The sequence below is a fragment of the Sus scrofa genome, chromosome 13 (assembly GCF_054392235.1).
Source record: "Sus scrofa isolate SSC_HxYL_T2T_F1_AM1 chromosome 13, Sscrofa_HxYL_maternal_Yorkshire_Landrace_v2.0, whole genome shotgun sequence".
In the NCBI taxonomy this organism is placed as follows: domain Eukaryota; kingdom Metazoa; phylum Chordata; class Mammalia; order Artiodactyla; family Suidae; genus Sus; species Sus scrofa.
In genome coordinates, this window is record NC_139395.1 from 165,224,675 (window position 1) to 165,243,200 (window position 18,526).

At 37.4% G+C, this 18,526-nt stretch overlaps 1 protein-coding gene across 23 annotated transcripts in view; it reads left to right on the forward strand.

The window, feature by feature from the left end:
• MORC1 (MORC family CW-type zinc finger 1) overlaps positions 1-18,526 on the forward strand; it is a 353,564-nt gene that overhangs the window by 287,251 nt on the left and 47,787 nt on the right. For 13 of the 23 annotated variants that reach the window (XM_084991381.1, XM_084991383.1, XM_084991397.1 and 10 more), the window contains 2 exons: positions 13,917-13,982; positions 15,236-15,481. In XM_084991381.1, coding sequence (XP_084847507.1) covers positions 13,917-13,982; positions 15,236-15,481 — 312 coding nt within the window. The remainder of the gene's footprint in view (positions 1-13,916; positions 13,983-15,235; positions 15,482-18,526) is intronic. The other 10 variants (XM_084991382.1, XM_084991399.1, XM_084991394.1 and 7 more) reach the window with 1 other exon arrangement.

Here is an 18,526-nt window from a genome sequence, read left to right on the forward strand (position 1 = left end):
AGTCACTTCTGCCCCTTTCCTAGTCCTTTAAGATCCAAGACTAATGTCATTACTGTATGACGTCTTCTCTCATTTCCCTACCTGTAAAAATACCTCATTCCTTCCAGTTACCTTTGCCCTGGATGCATGTCTTTCTTAAGAGCATATTTCACTTTCTCCTTGGTATTATGGTTAGTTCTGCGTCTGATCTATCTCTTATATTTAAGATTTTTGAAAGAAGGGACCATTTTTATTCATCTTTGCATCCTTAGCAACATCTAGGTGTAGTACATGTTCATCAAACAGTGAGCGAAGGATTTTTTTTTATTAAAGTATAGTTAATTTACAGTGTTGTGCCAATTTTTGCTGTACAGCAAAGTGACCCAGTCAGACATATACATACATTCTTTCTCTCATACCATTTTCCATCATGATCTATCCCAAGAGACTGGATATAGTTCCCCGTGCTGTACAGTAGGACCTCATTGCTTATCCACTCTAAATATAACAGTTTGCATCTGCCAACCCCAAACGCCCCATCCATCCCACTCCCTCCTTTCTCCCCCTTGGCAAAAGTTTGTTTTCTATGTCTGTGAGTCTATTTCTGTTTTGTAGATAAGTTCATTTGTGTCATATTTTAAATTGAAAGAGCAATTTGATTTATGCAGAATTCTTCACAAATAGGTACAAAAATAGTAAATATTTTTCATTGGATAAGCTGACGTTATGTAGGTTAGATTTAAAACCTTCTGCATTTATTCTTGAAGACCGTAATATTCTTACACTTGGTCAAAATAAAGTGTTGCATTTGAATGGGACTAAAAGACTATATTTGGATTTCATTTGTCACTTTCATTGTCTTTGCAGCAAGTGAATAGCCTTTGTAAAATTCCATGCCCGTTGAAAAGGAACTCCAGCAATAGCATTTTTTTCTTTTGTGGTGCTTATGTGGACACAAAAAATGAAACCATAGAGTTGGACAATTCCCACATTGGTTGTTTTAGCAGTAAATGTAGAGCAAAGAAGGCTTGCTGGAGTTTTAGCTGTGTTTTCCAAATTGAAATGGCATATCTGAGCACAACTTTGTAATGAAGAATGTGAACGCATTTTCTCATTTAGAATTTAATCTTTTTAATGTGTCATTATTGTGTAGGATGTGAGATTTCGAATCTGTATAACTACAGGGATAGATGCCTTAGAAAATATATTTATTCATCAAGAGTACTTTTCAAGCCTATTTACATAAACTGCCATGATCTAAAATTTATGGCACCAAAGACCCTTGTCTAACAAGAGGCTGTTATACTTACTGTAATTGAAATGTTTTCCTTTATTAGTCTTGCTATGAAGATCTCATTTCTTTGTGGTGATGCATTGCCTTTCCAAAAGAAATAATGCATAATGTACTCATACGTGTAACCCCCATGTTCATAGCATAGCAAACAAGATGTTATTGCTCATGATGAACTGGTGTAGAGGTTCCTTGAGGGCAGGTCTTACGTGTTCATTCTCATGTACCTCCCACGACCACATCTGGCTCAGTGTTGGGCACAGTAGATATCTAACAATAGCTGTTCAACTCAGCTTGATTTGCTTGTCCAGGTTCTTTTTTAAATTGAATTATAATTGACATACAATATTATATTAGTTTCAGGTGTACAACATAGTGATTTAGTATTTTTATACATTACAAAATGATCACTGTGATAAGTATAGCTTCCCTCTGGCACTATACAGGGTTATGACAATATTATTGACTGTAATCCTTATGCCGTACATTATGTCCTCTTGATTTATTTATTGTAACTGCAAATTTGCACCTCTTAATTCCTCTCACAGATTTTGTCCATCTCCTCACCCCCTTCCCCTCTGGTAACCACCGTTTTTTTCTCTGTATTTATGAGTCTGTTTCTGTTTTGCTTTGTTTATTCATCCGTTTTGTTTTTTAGATTCCACACATAAGTGAGATCATGCGGTATTTGTTTTCGTCTGACTTATTTCACTTAGTATAATACCCTCTAGGTCCATCGGCATTGTCACAAATGGCAAAAATGTATTCCTTTTTATGGCAGAGTAGTATTCCATTGTATACATAAGCTACATCTTCTTAATCCACTCATCTGTAGACGGGCATTCAGGTTGCTTCCACATTGTGGCTGTTGAAAATAGTGCTGCAATGAACATAAGGGTGCATATCCTTTTCTGAATTAGTGTTTTGTTTTCTTCAGATAAATATCTAAAAATGGAATTTCTGGGATGTATGAGTATTCTGTTTTTATTTTTTTGAAAAATGTCCATAATGTTTTCCCTAGTGGCTGCACCAATTTGCATTCCTACCAGTGGTGCATGGGGGTTCCCTTTTCTCCATATCCTTGCACGCTTGTTTTTTGTCGTTTTGAGAATTGCCATTCTGACAGGTATGAAGTGGGATCTACTCTCACTGTGGGTTTTTATTTTTGTTTTTGTTTTGCTTTTTAGGGCCACATTTGTGGCATATGGAAAATTCCCAGGCTAGGGGTCAAATCAGAGCTGTAACCGCTGGTCTACACCACAGCCACAGCAACACAGGATCTGAGCCATGTCTGTGATATACACCTCAGCTCATGGCAATGCCAAATCTTTAACCCACTGAGCAAGGACAGGGATTGAACCCTCATCCTCATGGTACTAGTTGGGTTCGTTACCACTGAGCCATGATGGGAACTCACCATGGTTTTGATTTGATTTGCATTTCCCTATTGATTAGTGATGTTGAGCATCTTTTCATGTGTCACTTGGCCAGCTGTATATTTTCTTTGGGAAAATTCTGTTCAGGTCCTCTGTCCATTTCTACTTGTTTGTTACGATCCTGAGGTTGTATAAGTTCTTTATGTATCATGGATATCAGCCCCTCATTGGATATAGCATTTGCAGTATCTTCTCCAATTCAGTATGTTGCCTTTTCCTTATGTTGATGGTTTCCTTTGCTGTGCAAAAGCTTTTTAGTTTGATGTAGTCCCATTTGTTTATTTTTGCCCTTATTGTCCTTGTCTGAGGAGACATATACAAAAAATATTGTTAAGCTTGATGTCAAAAAACATGCTGCATATGTTCTAGGAGTTTTATGGTTTCAGGTCTTTAAATCTTTAATCCACTTTGAGTTTATTTTTGTATATGGTGTGAGAAAGTGGCCCTCCAATTTATTTTCTTATCCATGACGTCTTGAGGAGCTGATGTCACCCTATCTGACAGAACAGCATCGTAGTGTACTAAACAAACCAGGATTGTACCAGCAGTGATGGGGCATGAGAACAGCCTGGCTATAGGGCACAGTGTGGTATGGAAAGCCTACCAGAGTCCCTGCCCTGGAGTTTGGGACCAAGGAATACCATCCATTGTTGTCTGTTCCTGGGTTTCACAGAAATGACCAAAGGTTGCTGCTGAGAGCCAGTAGGAACTCCAGAGGAAACTCAGCCTTCCTTGTAGGTCAGAAATGGGGGTTGCCTTGCTACATTACATCCTTCTCTGCATGTCAATCTGTCATTCCTATTCATATTCATAGAGGTGGAGAGAGAAGTAGAGGTTCAGATCTGTTGCCTAAAATGATTTTCACTGGAGAGAACATGAATTTAGGTTTCACTGCAAATATACGTATTTGATCTCTGACTTACAAACATTCCTTAAGCAAAAGAACGGTGTGTACAGCCAGTGTTCGCTTAGTGTGCATGCAAATCAGGAGAAATCAGAGGGTGCCTCCAAAGCCAGATGTAGCTCAGGGGCTATTTCCTGATTCTGCTCACAGTAAGGTACAGGTACTTGGCTTCTTTCCAGAGCAGTCTACTCTCTGGTTCCCTCCGAAGGAACTCTGTGTCTCTGAGCATCAGCCCTCCTGAGTCCTCCCCTCTGAGCCTGAATCCTGTTTCTTATTTCATTAGACCTAATCTTGCTTCTTACTCAGAATCCAGCTATACATTTTGAATTCAGTTCAAGGAAATATACCTCATGATTTTTCTGATTTTGAACTCAAACTCCATAGCTTGTACCCCTTAATTTAACCTTGTTAAACCTTTGTCTCCTGATCCTGTTCTTGGTCTGAATCTGGTTCCTCCTTCTGTTCTAAACTCCAGTAGGCTTAAGCAGAATTTAAACTTAATCTCATCTGAGTTACCTTTTCTGCCTTGTCCTTTACCAGTATGGGCTTTAACCTGTCACTCCTTCAGTCAGCCTTCTAACTGCCTGTCCAGGCCCAGCCTTCTAACAAAAGGTGTGGGGTCTCTTGACATAAATGGTGGTTCTAACCCAGCCCTAGAGAAATAACTGATGTCCGTCCATGACTTTTGCTTTGCAGTGGTCTAGAGTCATCCTTTCTCTATCCCAAGAATCCTCAGGAAACTCTCCTAGCCAAGACTACTAGTAATAACATCTGGCATTTGAAAATAACTTAAGTATTATTTAAAATACTTCTGAACAAGGGCAGATCTATTTTTTTGGAATCTGACATTTATACATTTTTGGGAATCCCCTTCAAAAAAAGAAAGTGAAAAATTAAAAATATGAAGTTAGGGACAGGGCCGCGGAAGGGGCTGTGTAAGGGAGGGGTCATGAAGCTCACACTTCATTTGCTTCATGGTTTATCTGCTGCTTGGTTCTGGATATACTATACCACATTTAGTCACTACAGGGTGTTTTGTGGTGAAAGATGATTGTATATTTTTCATATGTCCAATTCCCTTCTCCTCTCCAATTTCTTCCTCAGGATTTCCATAATTATGTATATTTTGGTGTATTCTGAAACTAGCCTGAATAATTACTCTAACTGTACATATTACATACATGAGACTACTTCATTGAGAATGGTGAATGGAAGGATTAAATGAATGTGCCACCCTTAGAGGTGCTTTAAATGTACTGACTTAATTTAATCCTTATAACTATCCTACGATTGTTATAAATCCTATTTTATAGATGAGAAAACTGAGGCACAGAAAGTAGCTTGCCAACGGTGGAGTTAGGAAAATACAGAACTGTGATTTCAACTAACACAGTCAGGCTCCAGAGCCCTCAGTCTGTTACTAAACTATATTGCTTCTCTGACTGAGGTCACAGAAACAAGGTAGGAATAGAGCCAGATCAAAAGCATGAGATTAGGAGTTCCCATCGTGGCGCAGTGGTTAACGAATCCGACTAGGAACCATGAGGTAGGGTTTGGTCCCCGGCCTTGCTCAGTGGGTTAACAATCCAGCGTTGCCGTGAGCTGTGGTGTAGGTTGCAGACACGGCTCGGATCCCGCGTTGCTGTTACTCTGGCATAGGCCGGTGACTACAGCTCCAATTCGACCCCTAGCCTGGGAACCTCCATATGCCCTGGGAAGCAGCCCTCGAAAAGGCAAAAAGACAAAAAAAAAAAAAAAAAAAAAAAAAAAAAGCATGAGATTGCTTCTTAGCTCAAAGTTTTTGGAACTCCTCTGCTATCCTGCTTTCAGTGTGGATTAATAGCTCTTCAGTGTTGGAGAAATTGAGAAATTAACAGCTAACAGAAATCAGAGTTTCTTTTTGAGGAGCTCTGTCAATATTAGGCACATTTGGAGGGTGGTGATCCTTTTGGAAAACTGTAGAGGCAGTGATGCTTAGGTGGTCTTTAAAGAAGGAGGATGAGGCAACAGGATATGATGGACAGCACTGGCCTAGTATCCGGTTCTCTAAGTTCAGGTCCTGGCTCTGTTGTTTATAAGATGAGTGACCTCAGGCCTGTCTGGTATCATAGTCCTTGATCCTAGTAACACCCCCACCCCCAGCCCAGTTAAAAGGGGATTAAACTAGATATTTGCAAAAACATATCCAATTTTATAGCTATGAGTATTAGTTGCCCATCTTCATTTACAGGCTGTTAAGTTTTAAATACCTACATATATTAATTTTATTCCAAATGCAAACATGAGGTTTCTGGAGCAGAACAGATCATTATTTAATTATAGCAAATAATTGTGTTGATTCTCTTTTGCCCTAATTTGTGCCCCTGGGCAACAGATGAGATGAGGTAGATTATATGTTATATACCAGAGTTTGTATTACCAGCAAGGAACTCTGTAAAAAATGAATCTGGATGTTTATACAGGAAAGGGACAGCCACCTCCTTAACCCTATCCTACCCTCTAACACACACACACACACACACACACACACACACACACACACACCCCTTTGCTCTTTGGGAAGGATCATGGGTTCTTACTTTTTTTTTTTTTTTTTTGTCTTTTTGCCTTTTTTAGGGCTGCTGCGGCGGCATATGGAAGTTCCCAGGCTAGGGGTCTAATTGGAGCTGTAGCCACCGGCCTACGACAGAGCCACAGCAACGCGGGATCTGAGACAGGTCTGCAGCCTACACCACAGCTCACGGCAACACCAGATCCTTAACCCACTGAGCAAGGCCAGGGATCGAACCCGCAACCTCATGGTTCTTAGTTGGATTCGTTAACCACTGAGCCACAGCGGGAACTCCCTGGGTTCTTACTATTATCCTTTGGAATATAAATAAATCTCTTGGGGATAAGATAAGATGAGCCTCTTCAACTATATGTCTGTGGCCTCAGATCTCATTTCTTCCTTAAAACATATACGTATACCTCCAGGGAGGTTAATTTCTTCATATGTTCTCTCCCTAATAATTAGTCATAAATTCCAAGATTTGTTCTTCTCAGCTAGGTCTGAAGGTTTTGGAAAATTTGATCAGAAAGCCTTCATGGGGCAGAAACATAAAAATATTTTCTCCCCAGTCCCACATAGCATGAATATAAAATTAGAAGGGTTATGTGCCTTCCAGGGTTATAAGTCTGTGATGAATGGACCACGTATGTAAGAACTTAACATGTTTTTAAAAATACAGATTCCTGAGATCTACAAGAGACTGAACAAGAATCTCTGGGACAGAGGCCTTGGGATCTGTATTTCTGCCTAGTGCCCCGAATGATTTTTATGTACCACAGACATTCTCTCCTTTATTTCTGGGTTGAGGATCCTTCAGTTTTCCTGCTGCCAGAGATACTTTATCTCATGCAGCTTTAGCCAATTGAGTCTGTGATTTTTAGGACTTCCCAAACCTGTACAGAATTGTATCAGTCTTGCTGAGAGAGTGTATGCATGTCATATAAAAATAAATTCTAATATTCGCAAGCTTTCTAGGGTATGACAATTCTTTGAAATCTGCAAAGATGATTGTGATGATAAAAAAAGATGCTATCTTAGTAAAAAACGACTCATTAAGTAACTGAGGCAGAATTTGGGATGGATTAGTTATGTTACATGGATTTCTGTTTTACAAAAAAATGCAGTCAGAGATGTACTGTCATTATTGATATGTTTCTATTCAAAGTGTAGTTGAAACATTTTTGCTGTATTTCTTCTGGGATGTCTGAAATTCTTTTGCAGAAACACAGCTCTGAAATGAATATAAAAAGAGGAAAATGTATAGAATTTAAAATGTTTTTACTTACCTATTTACTCAAAAATTTAGTTATGTGATTAGTAGTTCAGATCAGAACTCATTACAGTAAAATGTTGTAGCGAAAAATATCTTTAAGCTAGCACCAAACATGATGCAAATCCAAATGATTTAAATGTATCATACATTTACTAGGCTAGGCTCAATCCATTTTACTATATCAAGAACAAGACACTGGCATTTAATATAAAGCATCTCAACCCTGAGATAACATCTGACAGGTGGTGGAAAAGTAGTCCTGTTATGAGTGCAGAATAGACTTGTGGCAGTGTTTCAACAGAGGAAGAGATGAGCAATAGGCTTTGGGAGCATCTCTTTTATCCTGTTAGTCACCAGTGTTTTATTGAGTACCTATAAAGTGGTAAACATTGTGATAAGTACTGCAGGTTAAAAAAAAATGACTTTGAGAGTTTATAATCTATTAAGAGAGAAACACATGTTAACATAACTATAAGACAGTTTGATACATACCATGGTAAACATAGGTAAAAGGGATATAAGAGATTTCTGCTATAAATATGGATATATAGATATAGCACCCTTCTGTTCTTTTTTTCTGGGAGTCTTCTAAGAGCAGCAAGGAAAGCAGAAAACAAGAATGCAAACTCCAATTTCAATATCAAGCTAGGAAATATATACCAAAATGCTGCAGGGCTGCCCAGAGCATTCAAGATAATGCAGAAACTCCACAGGAGGAAAGGAAGAGAAATGGAAAATAAAGCCCAGAAATAGCACCTTCAAAGAATCAACACAAATACACTGACTGAAGAAGGATTCATCTGGAGATGGAAAAGCTATAGCCTTTATTTGCAATAGCTAGAGGCAACAGGAAACTTACTGGACCTACTTTGGTTCACACAGTAGAAGATATGGGATGCACATGAACATACTCAAAAAAGCCATATCTATGTCTAGATACTCATGTTGCAACAGAAGAAAGGGTGGGGGAAAAACTGTAATTGTAATGTATACATGTAAGGATAACCTGACCCCCTTGCTGTACAGTGGGAAAAAAAAAAAAAAGTCATATTTGCAGAAACAGTATTTTGGGCGGTAAAGATGAAAAGAAAAGAAGTTTTTTTTTTGTGGGAAAAAAACAACTTGCCTAGTCTCTTATCCTCCACCTACCCTTCCTATAGAAAATTCCAGCAAAGAGCTAGTCCTGGAAAAACGAACTCTTATAATGATGTGTTTAAGAATCAAACTAATATAGCAGCTAAATAAGATATCATACAACAGAGAAAAATTCCAGTGAAATATGAATGACACAATATAAATTTATAACATATAAATAAGATACCATAAATTTAAAAATCCAGTAAGATAGAAATGACAAAAAAAGAAGCAACACATCCATTACTGATAAAAAGTCTTAGCAAATTAGGAACAGAAGAAAACTCCAACAGTGTGGTAAAGGGCATCTTTAAAAATCCTTCAGCTAAAATTGTACTTACTAGTGAAAAACTAAAATTTCTCCCCTAAGACCAGCAATTAGACAAGGAGGTTTTCTCTTACCACTCCAATTCAGCATTGCACAGGAGGTTCTCAACAAGAAAGACAGAAAATGAAATAAAACGCATTCTGACTGCAAAGGAAGAGATAAAACTGCTTTTCTTTTCAAATGTGATAGTCTATGGAGGCAATTGAATGGAATCTGATAAAAAGTTACTAGAATTAGTGAAATGAGTCTGGGAAGGTTGTAGGATATAAAATCACTCTATAAAAGTCAACTATTTAAACATAGTAGCAGCAAACAATGATAATTGAAATTTTAGAATATAATACCACTTCCAATAATATTAAAATATGTGAAACACTTTGGAATAAATTCCACAAAAGGTGGGTAAAATCTGTACTAAAAAGTATAAAACACTGCTGAAAAATTAACTAAAGCATATAAGTGGAGAAATAACCTATGTGTTCATGAGTTTGAGGACTCAGTATTGTGAAGATGTCAGTTCTCTCTAATAGGTCCATAGATTTAACCCAACCTTGATCAAAATTCAAGTAGCTCTTTTTGGTAGAAATTTCAAAGCTCATGTGGAATTCAAATGATTTAGAATGTTTAGAAAATAACTTTGAAAAAGAACAAAGTTGGTAGATTTACACCGTCTAATTTCGGGACTTTAGTAATCAAGACAGTCTGGTATTTGTGTAAAAAGAGACAAATAGAACCATGGAACAGAATAAAGAGTCCAGAAATAGACTCATATATTTGTGGTCAGTTATTTTTCAACAAAAGGAATAGTACATTTCAATGGGAGAAAGAAAAATCTTTTCAACAATAATACCAAAACACCTGTATAGCTATACATACTTCAAAAGAATGAACTTTGACTCTTACCTCAAGCCAAATAAAAATTATCCTGAAATTCACCATAGGCCTAAATGTGAAAGCTAAAAGTATAAAGCTTCAAGAAAAAAATGTAGGAAGAAAATTTTAGTGGCTTAGGGTTTGGCAAAGGTTTCTTAAATATGATGCAAAAAGGATGAGCCATAAAAGAAATTTTATTAAATTAGACTTCATCAAAATTTAAAAACTTTTGCTCTTCAAAGGGCATAAGAAGTGGAAAAATCAAGCCACAGACTGGGAGAAAACATTTGCGAAACTGTATTTGATACTGGACTGGTATCTAGAATATATAAAGAACTTTAAAAACTCAATAAAACAATTAAAAATAGTCAATTGTGAGACTTTTAAACAGAGGACCCAGCTGAGTCACACTGTACTTGGACTTCTGACCTACAGAACTGTGGCCTTTGGGTTCTGATGCCATCACTTCTTCCTTTGTCCCTCCAAAGGGACAAAGAGCTTCCTGATTTTGTTAACGTCTGGGATATCTTCCATTCCCTCATAGTCTTCTCAGCCTCTTCTATTTCCTCTGTTACCAATCACTGTAGTAAATTTCCTCTGCTTTTTTAAAAAAAATGGGCAAAACATTTGAATAGATGTTTCACCAAGGGAGATGTACAGACAATGAATAAAAACATTAATGTAAGCTTATGCCTACACAAAAATTTGTACTTGTGTGCTCTTAGTAGTTTTGTCTGTAATACCCAAACACTGGAAGCCACCCAAGTGACCATCAGTAGGTGAAAGGACAAACTGTAGTACATCCAGTCAGTGGAATACTGTTGAGCAATGAAAAGGAATAAGCTATTGATACACAAAGCAGTATGGATTAATTTCAAAATAATTTTTCCTAGTGAAATAAACTAAACAAAAAATATTTACGATTCCATTTAAGATAAAATTCTAGAAAAATGCAGATTATCTATACTGAGAGAAAGTGGTTGCCCATGGATGGGGTTGGGGTAGAAAGCGATTGGAGTTAGGGAGCTCAAGGAAACTTTTAACTTTAGGTAGCTATAGCTAATGCTGTATAATATATATATATATGAAAGTTACTAGGAGAATAGATCCTAAGAGTTCTCATTGCAAGGAAAATATTTTTTCTCTTTTCTTTCTTTTTTTATTGTATCTATATGAGAAGATGGGTGCTAACTAAATTTATTGTGATAATCATTTAGCAATATATTTAAGCCATTATGCTGTATACCTTAAACTTAGTGATGTATGCTGGTTATATCTCGATAAAACTGGAAGTGGGGAAAGAGTACAGTGCAGCCGTTAACGGGAAGGAAGAAGCTTTTTAAGTACTAATAGAACTCCAGGATATATCCTTAAGTGAAAAAGAAAGACACGGACTGTGTGAATAATATTCTATGATTTTTTCCCCTACCTCAAAGAAAGTGCAGAAAACTTATTTATATATGCCTGTATATGATGTATAAGCAAATCTCTAGAAAGATAAACAAGAAGGCAACAACAGTGGTTGTTAGTGGAATGTGAACTGGATAAACATAGAATGGAGACTTTTAAAAGATATGGTTTTATTTTTTTGGCTTTATTTCATTTATTAATACGTAATTTAAAATTATAAATGTTATAAATCTATACAAGCTATTCATTGAAATTCTGCCTCAAGGTATCCTAAAGGCTTTATGTAGGTACAAATCAAAGTTATCCTGTACATCAAAAAATATACTTTTTAAAGTGTATGTTGTTCCATGTGAATCTCTCTATCTATATCTACATATATGTGTATGTGTGTGTGTGTGTGTGTGTGTATATATATATATATATATATATGTGCACATCCAAGAAGAAATAATGCCAAGGGAATATAGAAGGTAAAGCAGTTAGTCTTCTTTTGGGGAGTTGGAGGAGGCATTGGGAGTGGGTAATATTTGAATTGATACTCATAGGATGAGTGAAGTTTGACAGCTGGAGAAGGTCAAAAAGATCATTCCAGGCAAAGAAATGGGTGATACGAAGGGATGGGGACGTGAAAGTGAACTGAGGAATAGTAAATGTGATTGGGCATCTAGTGTATGAAGGCAGCAAGGGGTGTCAGATAGATGGCTCAGAAGAATTTAGAAAGTTTAGGTGCAACCATTGAAAGCCAGTTGTCAGTGAGGTCCTACTGTATAGCAAGGGAACTATATCCAGTCTCTTGGGATAGACCATGATGGAAGATAATGTAAGAGTGTGTGTGTGTGTGTGTGTGTGTGTGTGTGTGTGTGTGTATGGATGACTGGGGTACTTTGCTGTACAGCAAAAATTGGCACAACATTGTAAATCAACTATGCTTTAATGAAAAAAAGAAGAGAAGAAAGCCGCTTGTCTGTCATACCAAGTGCTATTTGGCCATGTTTAATAAACCTGAACTCACTGTGGGCTGTGTGCTGCACCACGAGGCAGGTGTTGTCTTATAAACTAGTAGTTCTCCATCCTGATCGCATTATTTAGGATCACTTGGAGAGCTTTAAAAACTACTGACGGAGTTTCCTAGTGGCTCAACAGTAAGGATTCAGCCTTGTCACTGCTGTGGCTCGGCTTCAATCCCTCACCCTGGAACTTCCACATGCCACAGGCATGGCAAAAAAACAAAAACAAAAAGCAAAATAAACTACTGATGCCAGTGCCCATCTTCACATAATTAAATTAGAATTTCAGGGCATCAGTAGGTTTTTTTTTTTTTTTTTAAAGGCTTACCAGGTGATTCTAATCACTTGCATCCATTTTTTAAAATGCCTCCTCCCCTCTTCTCTTTCCCCCTCTTCTTCTCTCTTGTCTTCTTTATTTTGGCAAAAGTAATGATATTGTGTAGAAAGTGATTGTGGCATAGGTCTAGAGAAGTCTCTGAACTGAAGCAAGAAAGTGAGGAGGTGATAGAAAATAGTTCAAGCAAAAGATAATAAAGTCATTTAAACAGGGTAATGATGAAGCTAATGCAGACCTGTGGGAAAATCCACAAGGTTTGGTCATGATGAAGTGGAAGGGACTGACAGTGGTTGTTAGCCAAGGACACCTAGCTTGGGTGTCTGGGTGCTTGGTGATGTTAGTAGTCAAATGAGGGACTGATAGGGAAGTACTGGTTGGGGGTAGGTACAGGTACAGAGGTGAAATAATTCAGTTCTGGAAATGTTGCCTTCAAGGTACCTACAGTTTATAAGATGCTGCCAAGGGGCATTTGGCTCTCAGGACAGAGGAAAAGGTACTATTTCAACATCTATGCTGGCCATCCACACTGGAAAAATTTTCCACAGATCCAACCCTTAATCAGAGTTAGACTCCAGTTTGGGGGTTAGGATACTTATAAGAGCCAGATAAACTTTCTGTGCTGGAGAATCTGGACACTGAGCTGGATACCACAGTGGTGTCTGTGGCACAATAAAAGAAGGTGGGTGCACCAAAAAAGAGGTGCAAGTAGACCCCAACCAGAGTCTCATTCCAAGGAGAGGGTCCATGGGCCTGGGATACAGGGCCCAGATTACTCTTTATTTTCTCTTTGAATATTTCATTAACATGTCATCATGTTAGGGTAACAATTATCACATCAAAATACTAGCTTTGAAGGTGCTTCTCTTTTCAGGAAAAGCAAATGCTTTCTCTCCCTAGCTATCATCCTCTGAGTATAAGGCAGGAACTGGATGTTGGGGGTAAGACATTAGGGACAACAGTGATTAAAGACACAGTTAAGGCTAGTCTACCCGCAGAAGAACCTGAAGCTCTGACCCACATCTCTGAACTATACAGAGCCATTGCTAAAGGTCAAGATTTATTCCAGATGCTGGGACCTGCAAGTAGAGAAAAAGGCTCTCTAGAAAGGGAAGTCGAGGGCTGTGGAGACAGTGTTTGATAGAGTGGTGCCCTGATATTGCTTGTAAGACATTTAATCTGTAATACTTCATTGGATTCTCTTATACTGTCCAGTCACTACTAATCATGCATTGCTGCTGTATATCTGAACTGAAAGGGACTCCTTAATAATGATTGGTGAGGTATATTCCATACCTTGGCACTTCTTTAAGAAATAAAGAATACTGAATTGTTATCTTATGCCAATTAAAGTTATTTCTACTTACGTTTGTCTAATGATTTTTTTCTGTCAAAGCCTCAGTTTATACCAACAAGTAGGATCACTGAATTCACTACCACCTGCCAAACTTCAGCACCTAAGGTAAGTAATTAAAATGGAATTGAGCCATTTGTAACATTTCCCACATGAAGGATAAGACTTATCAAAGACCAAAAGTCATAGTTTAATAGATTCAGAAAGTAAACACTGGGAGGTATTTTTTCACTGTCATTATTTTGTCTTATTAGAGTAATACATGCTTTTTTAGGAAAAACTCAGAAAATGAAATATAAATAAGAAAATTTAAATTGCTGTTTTCTTACTGGAGATGATATTTTAAATATTTTAATGTATTTATTTTCAACATATTCTTTCCAATATATTTCAAGATCCATTTTTTAGAAAAATATATATTTGTGTTATATAAATTATATATATATATATATAAAATCAGAGAGTGTGTCTATAGTTGCCTAGAAATATGTCGTATATATAATGCCTACATTGTTTCTTGTGTTTGCTAAATGTCATATCACATTATATTCCTCAATTGTTTGTTATTATCTAAAAAGTTCAACATTTTTTGAAGCTTTAGTGTTATATAAACCATACATACAAAATTATGGAAAACTTTTACAGTTTTGGTTATTCACATTTCTTAACAGGAAAATGATGGGATTGATAACCCCAGCCCAATTCAGATGAATAAATTACTGATACGAATGCACCAGGGATCCAAAAGCAAGAAAATCTCTGCTGGGGAGGAAGTCAGGAAGCACATTGTATTCTCAATTTAGGGTCTTTTGCAACCTCAAAATCAGAGGATTTCTTGATTCAGCCCAGCTCTGCTGAATTAAATTTTTTTTTTTTTGTCTTTTTGCCTTTTCTAGGGCCGCTCCTGTGGCATATGGAGGTTCCCAGGCTAGGGGTCTAATTGGAGCTGTAGCCACTGGCCTACACCACAGCCACAGCAACGTGGGATCCGAGGCGCATCTGCGACCTACACCACAGCCACAGCAACGCGGGATCCGAGGCGCATCTGCAACCTACACCACAGCTCACGGCAACACCAGATCCTTAACCCACTGAGCAAGGCCAGGGATCGAACCTACAACCTCATGGTTCCTAGTCAGATGCGTTAACCACTGCGCCACGACGGGAACTCCTAAATTAAATTCTGAATGAGCCATTACAGCAGTATACATTTGCCAAAGTCTATTTTCTAAGCTTCTGATGTTTAAATTTTTCATCACAAATAAATATCACCTAAATGTCATAAGATTATAAGGGAAATAGTAATTAATTATAAGTAAGCCAACTACCAAAAATTAAAAGCATGTTCTTTGTTATTTAAGGAAAATACGAAAACTCAGAGAATTAGGCCTTCTGGTAATGATTTGAAGCATGAGTCTCTTTTATCCTTTGAGCTTTCTGACAACCCTAGAGGCGGGAAGAGAAGCACAGAAGGATCGGACTCTGATATAGAATATGTTTCGGAGACTAAAATTACGAAGAAGTCTATGCAGAAGAAAGTGAAACCTCAGCAGTGGAGACATCCAGCAGCCCTGCTGGAAAATGTCAAACTAGCTAAGAGACCCCAGGTGTGTGTGTGTTTGTGTGTGTGTGTGTGTGTTCTTCTTTTCTTTTCTTATTCATAGAATGTATAGTAATTCACTTTTCCAGAAATAGCATTCAGTAAAGGTTTTGCTTCATTTTCACATTTTTAAAGCACACTAATTATAGCATACATGTTGTAATCTGAGTTTCCTGGACAAGATCCCAATTTCTACTTTATTTTCCTGTATTCTCTCTTTTGGAGGAAAAGTCAGATTGCTAATATCAGCACTGAAAGCATCCTAAAGAAATCTGGATGGGAAAAAGCTTTTAATCTGTATTTAAGAGAGAAGTCTTTTCATAAGATAAACCCATAATCTTGAGGATTTTGCATTCAATGCTTTATAGCAAAATGCTTAACCAGATTTCACATAGGTAGTTAGCCCTGAAGTCAGAGTTCTAGAAAAATGAGATGCGATGTTGATAATATAACTATGTGCTGAGCTTGATTTAAATGAACATACCATCCTAGAATCTCCATGTATCCAAATGAGTTTATTTCTTTTAAAAAGAATCATTAACATTCATTCTTACAATGGTACCCTTATTTAATTCCTTCTTGAAAATCTGCCCTCAGAGGATTCAGCATATAACAATAACAATACTAACAATTGAGAGGGCCTTTACCCTGTGCTAGATTCGGTGTTAAATGATTGCATGTATTATCTCACTATCTTTAAAAAAATCTTTTATAAGCCAAAATGTATTGCCTAGTTTATCTGCCTTGTTCATCAGTTTAACTTCTAATGTCTTTTTTCTGTTTCCAAAATTTAATTTCACCCTTAAAGGGTGAATATGGGCCACCATGGAAAATATTCAAGTGAGTTGCTGTAGGCTCTGAAAGCAATAAACTAATTTGGTTAGCAAATATCCACTAAACTTCTGCCTTTTTTAATGTACTTGTTAAGGATGGCAAGACGCAAGATTTTAGGTGTGGTTCTTTCAGAAGGAATTATTCTGAATAATAGTTACATTACAGAAATATCTCTCATGTTCCTTTGTAATACTTTGGAAAACGGTATATAGATTCTAGAAAATCTTTAGTGAGGGAGACTTATTACATTTCAAGGCAGCCTTTTCTCATTTCGTTTTTGGGTAGCTCATTCTCTTAGAATATTTGAAATCCAATTCCCAATAATTTTGAAGTTTTTGTCCTTATTCTTTTCTTGAGACTATATAGACCAAGCTAAATCTGTCCACAGTCTTCAGAATTTTACTTTGAATTATATATCATATTTGAATGTACAGATTCATCTGTTCAGCAGATACTCAACTTTTGCTATGTCTAAAAAACTGCATGCTTATAATATAAAAAGTTATCACTTTATAGTTTATCTTCTTTTCCCTGATTTATATTTATTAACTGTGGAATTTCAAGATTTGGGATTTGTAGCCTTATTTTATGGGTAGATTTCATGTTCTTAAAATGACATACAAGTGATTGCAGAGTTGAAGTGAGCCCAGCTGTTAATATAACAAATTTTTGGATTTTAAATATGGAGTTTCACACATAACCTAACCCTAACTCTAACCCTACATGTATATATTATATATATGTATGAGTATATATGTGTATATATAAAATTATCCATTATGTGCCATTCATTATGCCAGGCAACTATAGAGGATTCAGCTGTGAGCAAAACCACATACGGTACCAAGCCCTCATTGAACTTAGATTCTAGTGATGGAGCAGACAGTCCTGTGATTATACACACAAATGTGAACTGCTGCTGTGGCAGTTTTTATGACATCATAGCATGAATGCTTACATAGGAGATTTGACTCTAGGGAGGACAGAGAAATCTTCCCTGAAAAAGTGGTGACAGAACTTTTATGATTGAACTCCAATTCAATGGGTAAAAAGAGAGGAAGAACATTTCCAAGCAGTGCAAGCATTATTTGCTAATGAGGAAACAAGGAATACGAAGTACCTCAAGAAGACAACTAAGTTGTGGTGGAGCAGGAAAGTGGAAAGGGGCTGTGGTGTGGGATGGGCAGGGAGTGACCAGAACCATGCAGGCCTATCAGCTTTGGTGTAAGGGGTTTTGTATTTATCGTGAAAGTGATGGAAAACCAAGGAAAGGTTTTAAGTAGAGAGGTGGTATGATCAGATTTTCCCGTAGGAAAGGTTGCTTTGGTTGACTATGAAAGGTGGATTAGTAGAGAGCAGAGTGCAATGCAGGCAGAGCAGTTAAAAGGCTATTGCTGTGGCCTTGTGCGAACCAAACGATGGTTTGGGTTAGGGTGATCATGTGGAGTGGAGAGGAGTGGCTACATTTGTTACTTGTATATTTGCCTTGAGGAGGAAACAGTGACCTCTTTGGTGATATATTGGGTGTAGAAGGTGAAGCAGAGAGAAATGACAAGAATGACTCCAGAATTTCTGGCTCTTGCCCCTGGGTAGATGTTCATTCCATTCATTGAAATAAGGTATCCTAGAAGGTAGCTGGACTTGTGGGGAGGAACATGAATACAGCTTAAGTTTGTGACTTCCAAGAGAACATGTCAACTAAGGAGAAAGAGTTAAGAAAGACTAGTCAGAAACTTGAGGGATTTCAACATTTGTGGCAAGCTGTCAAAGGATACGTGTGCTAGACAATTGCGAAGGAATGGCCAGAGCATAAAGGGGAGAGACCAGGAATCTGTCTTATCACTAAAGCCAAGAGGGAAAAAAGGCAGTTCAAGGTGAGATGGTCAGAGAGGGTGAATTCTGTTGAGAGGGCCCATTTTCTCTCCGTTCTGTTCCATTGATCTATATATCTGCTTTTGTGCCAGTACCAGCCTGTATAGCTTTATAGTACAGTCTAAAGTCCAAGAGCATGATTCTTTTAGCTTTGTTATTTCTTAAGATTGTTTTGGCTATTCAGGGCCTTTTGTATCTCCATACAAATTTAAAATTCTTTTGTTCTGTGAAAAATGCCGTTGATAATTTGGTAGGGATTACATTGAATCCGTGGATTGCCTTGGGTAATATGGTCATTTTAACAAGGTTAATTCTTCCAATCCAAGAACAGGGTATATCTTTCCAT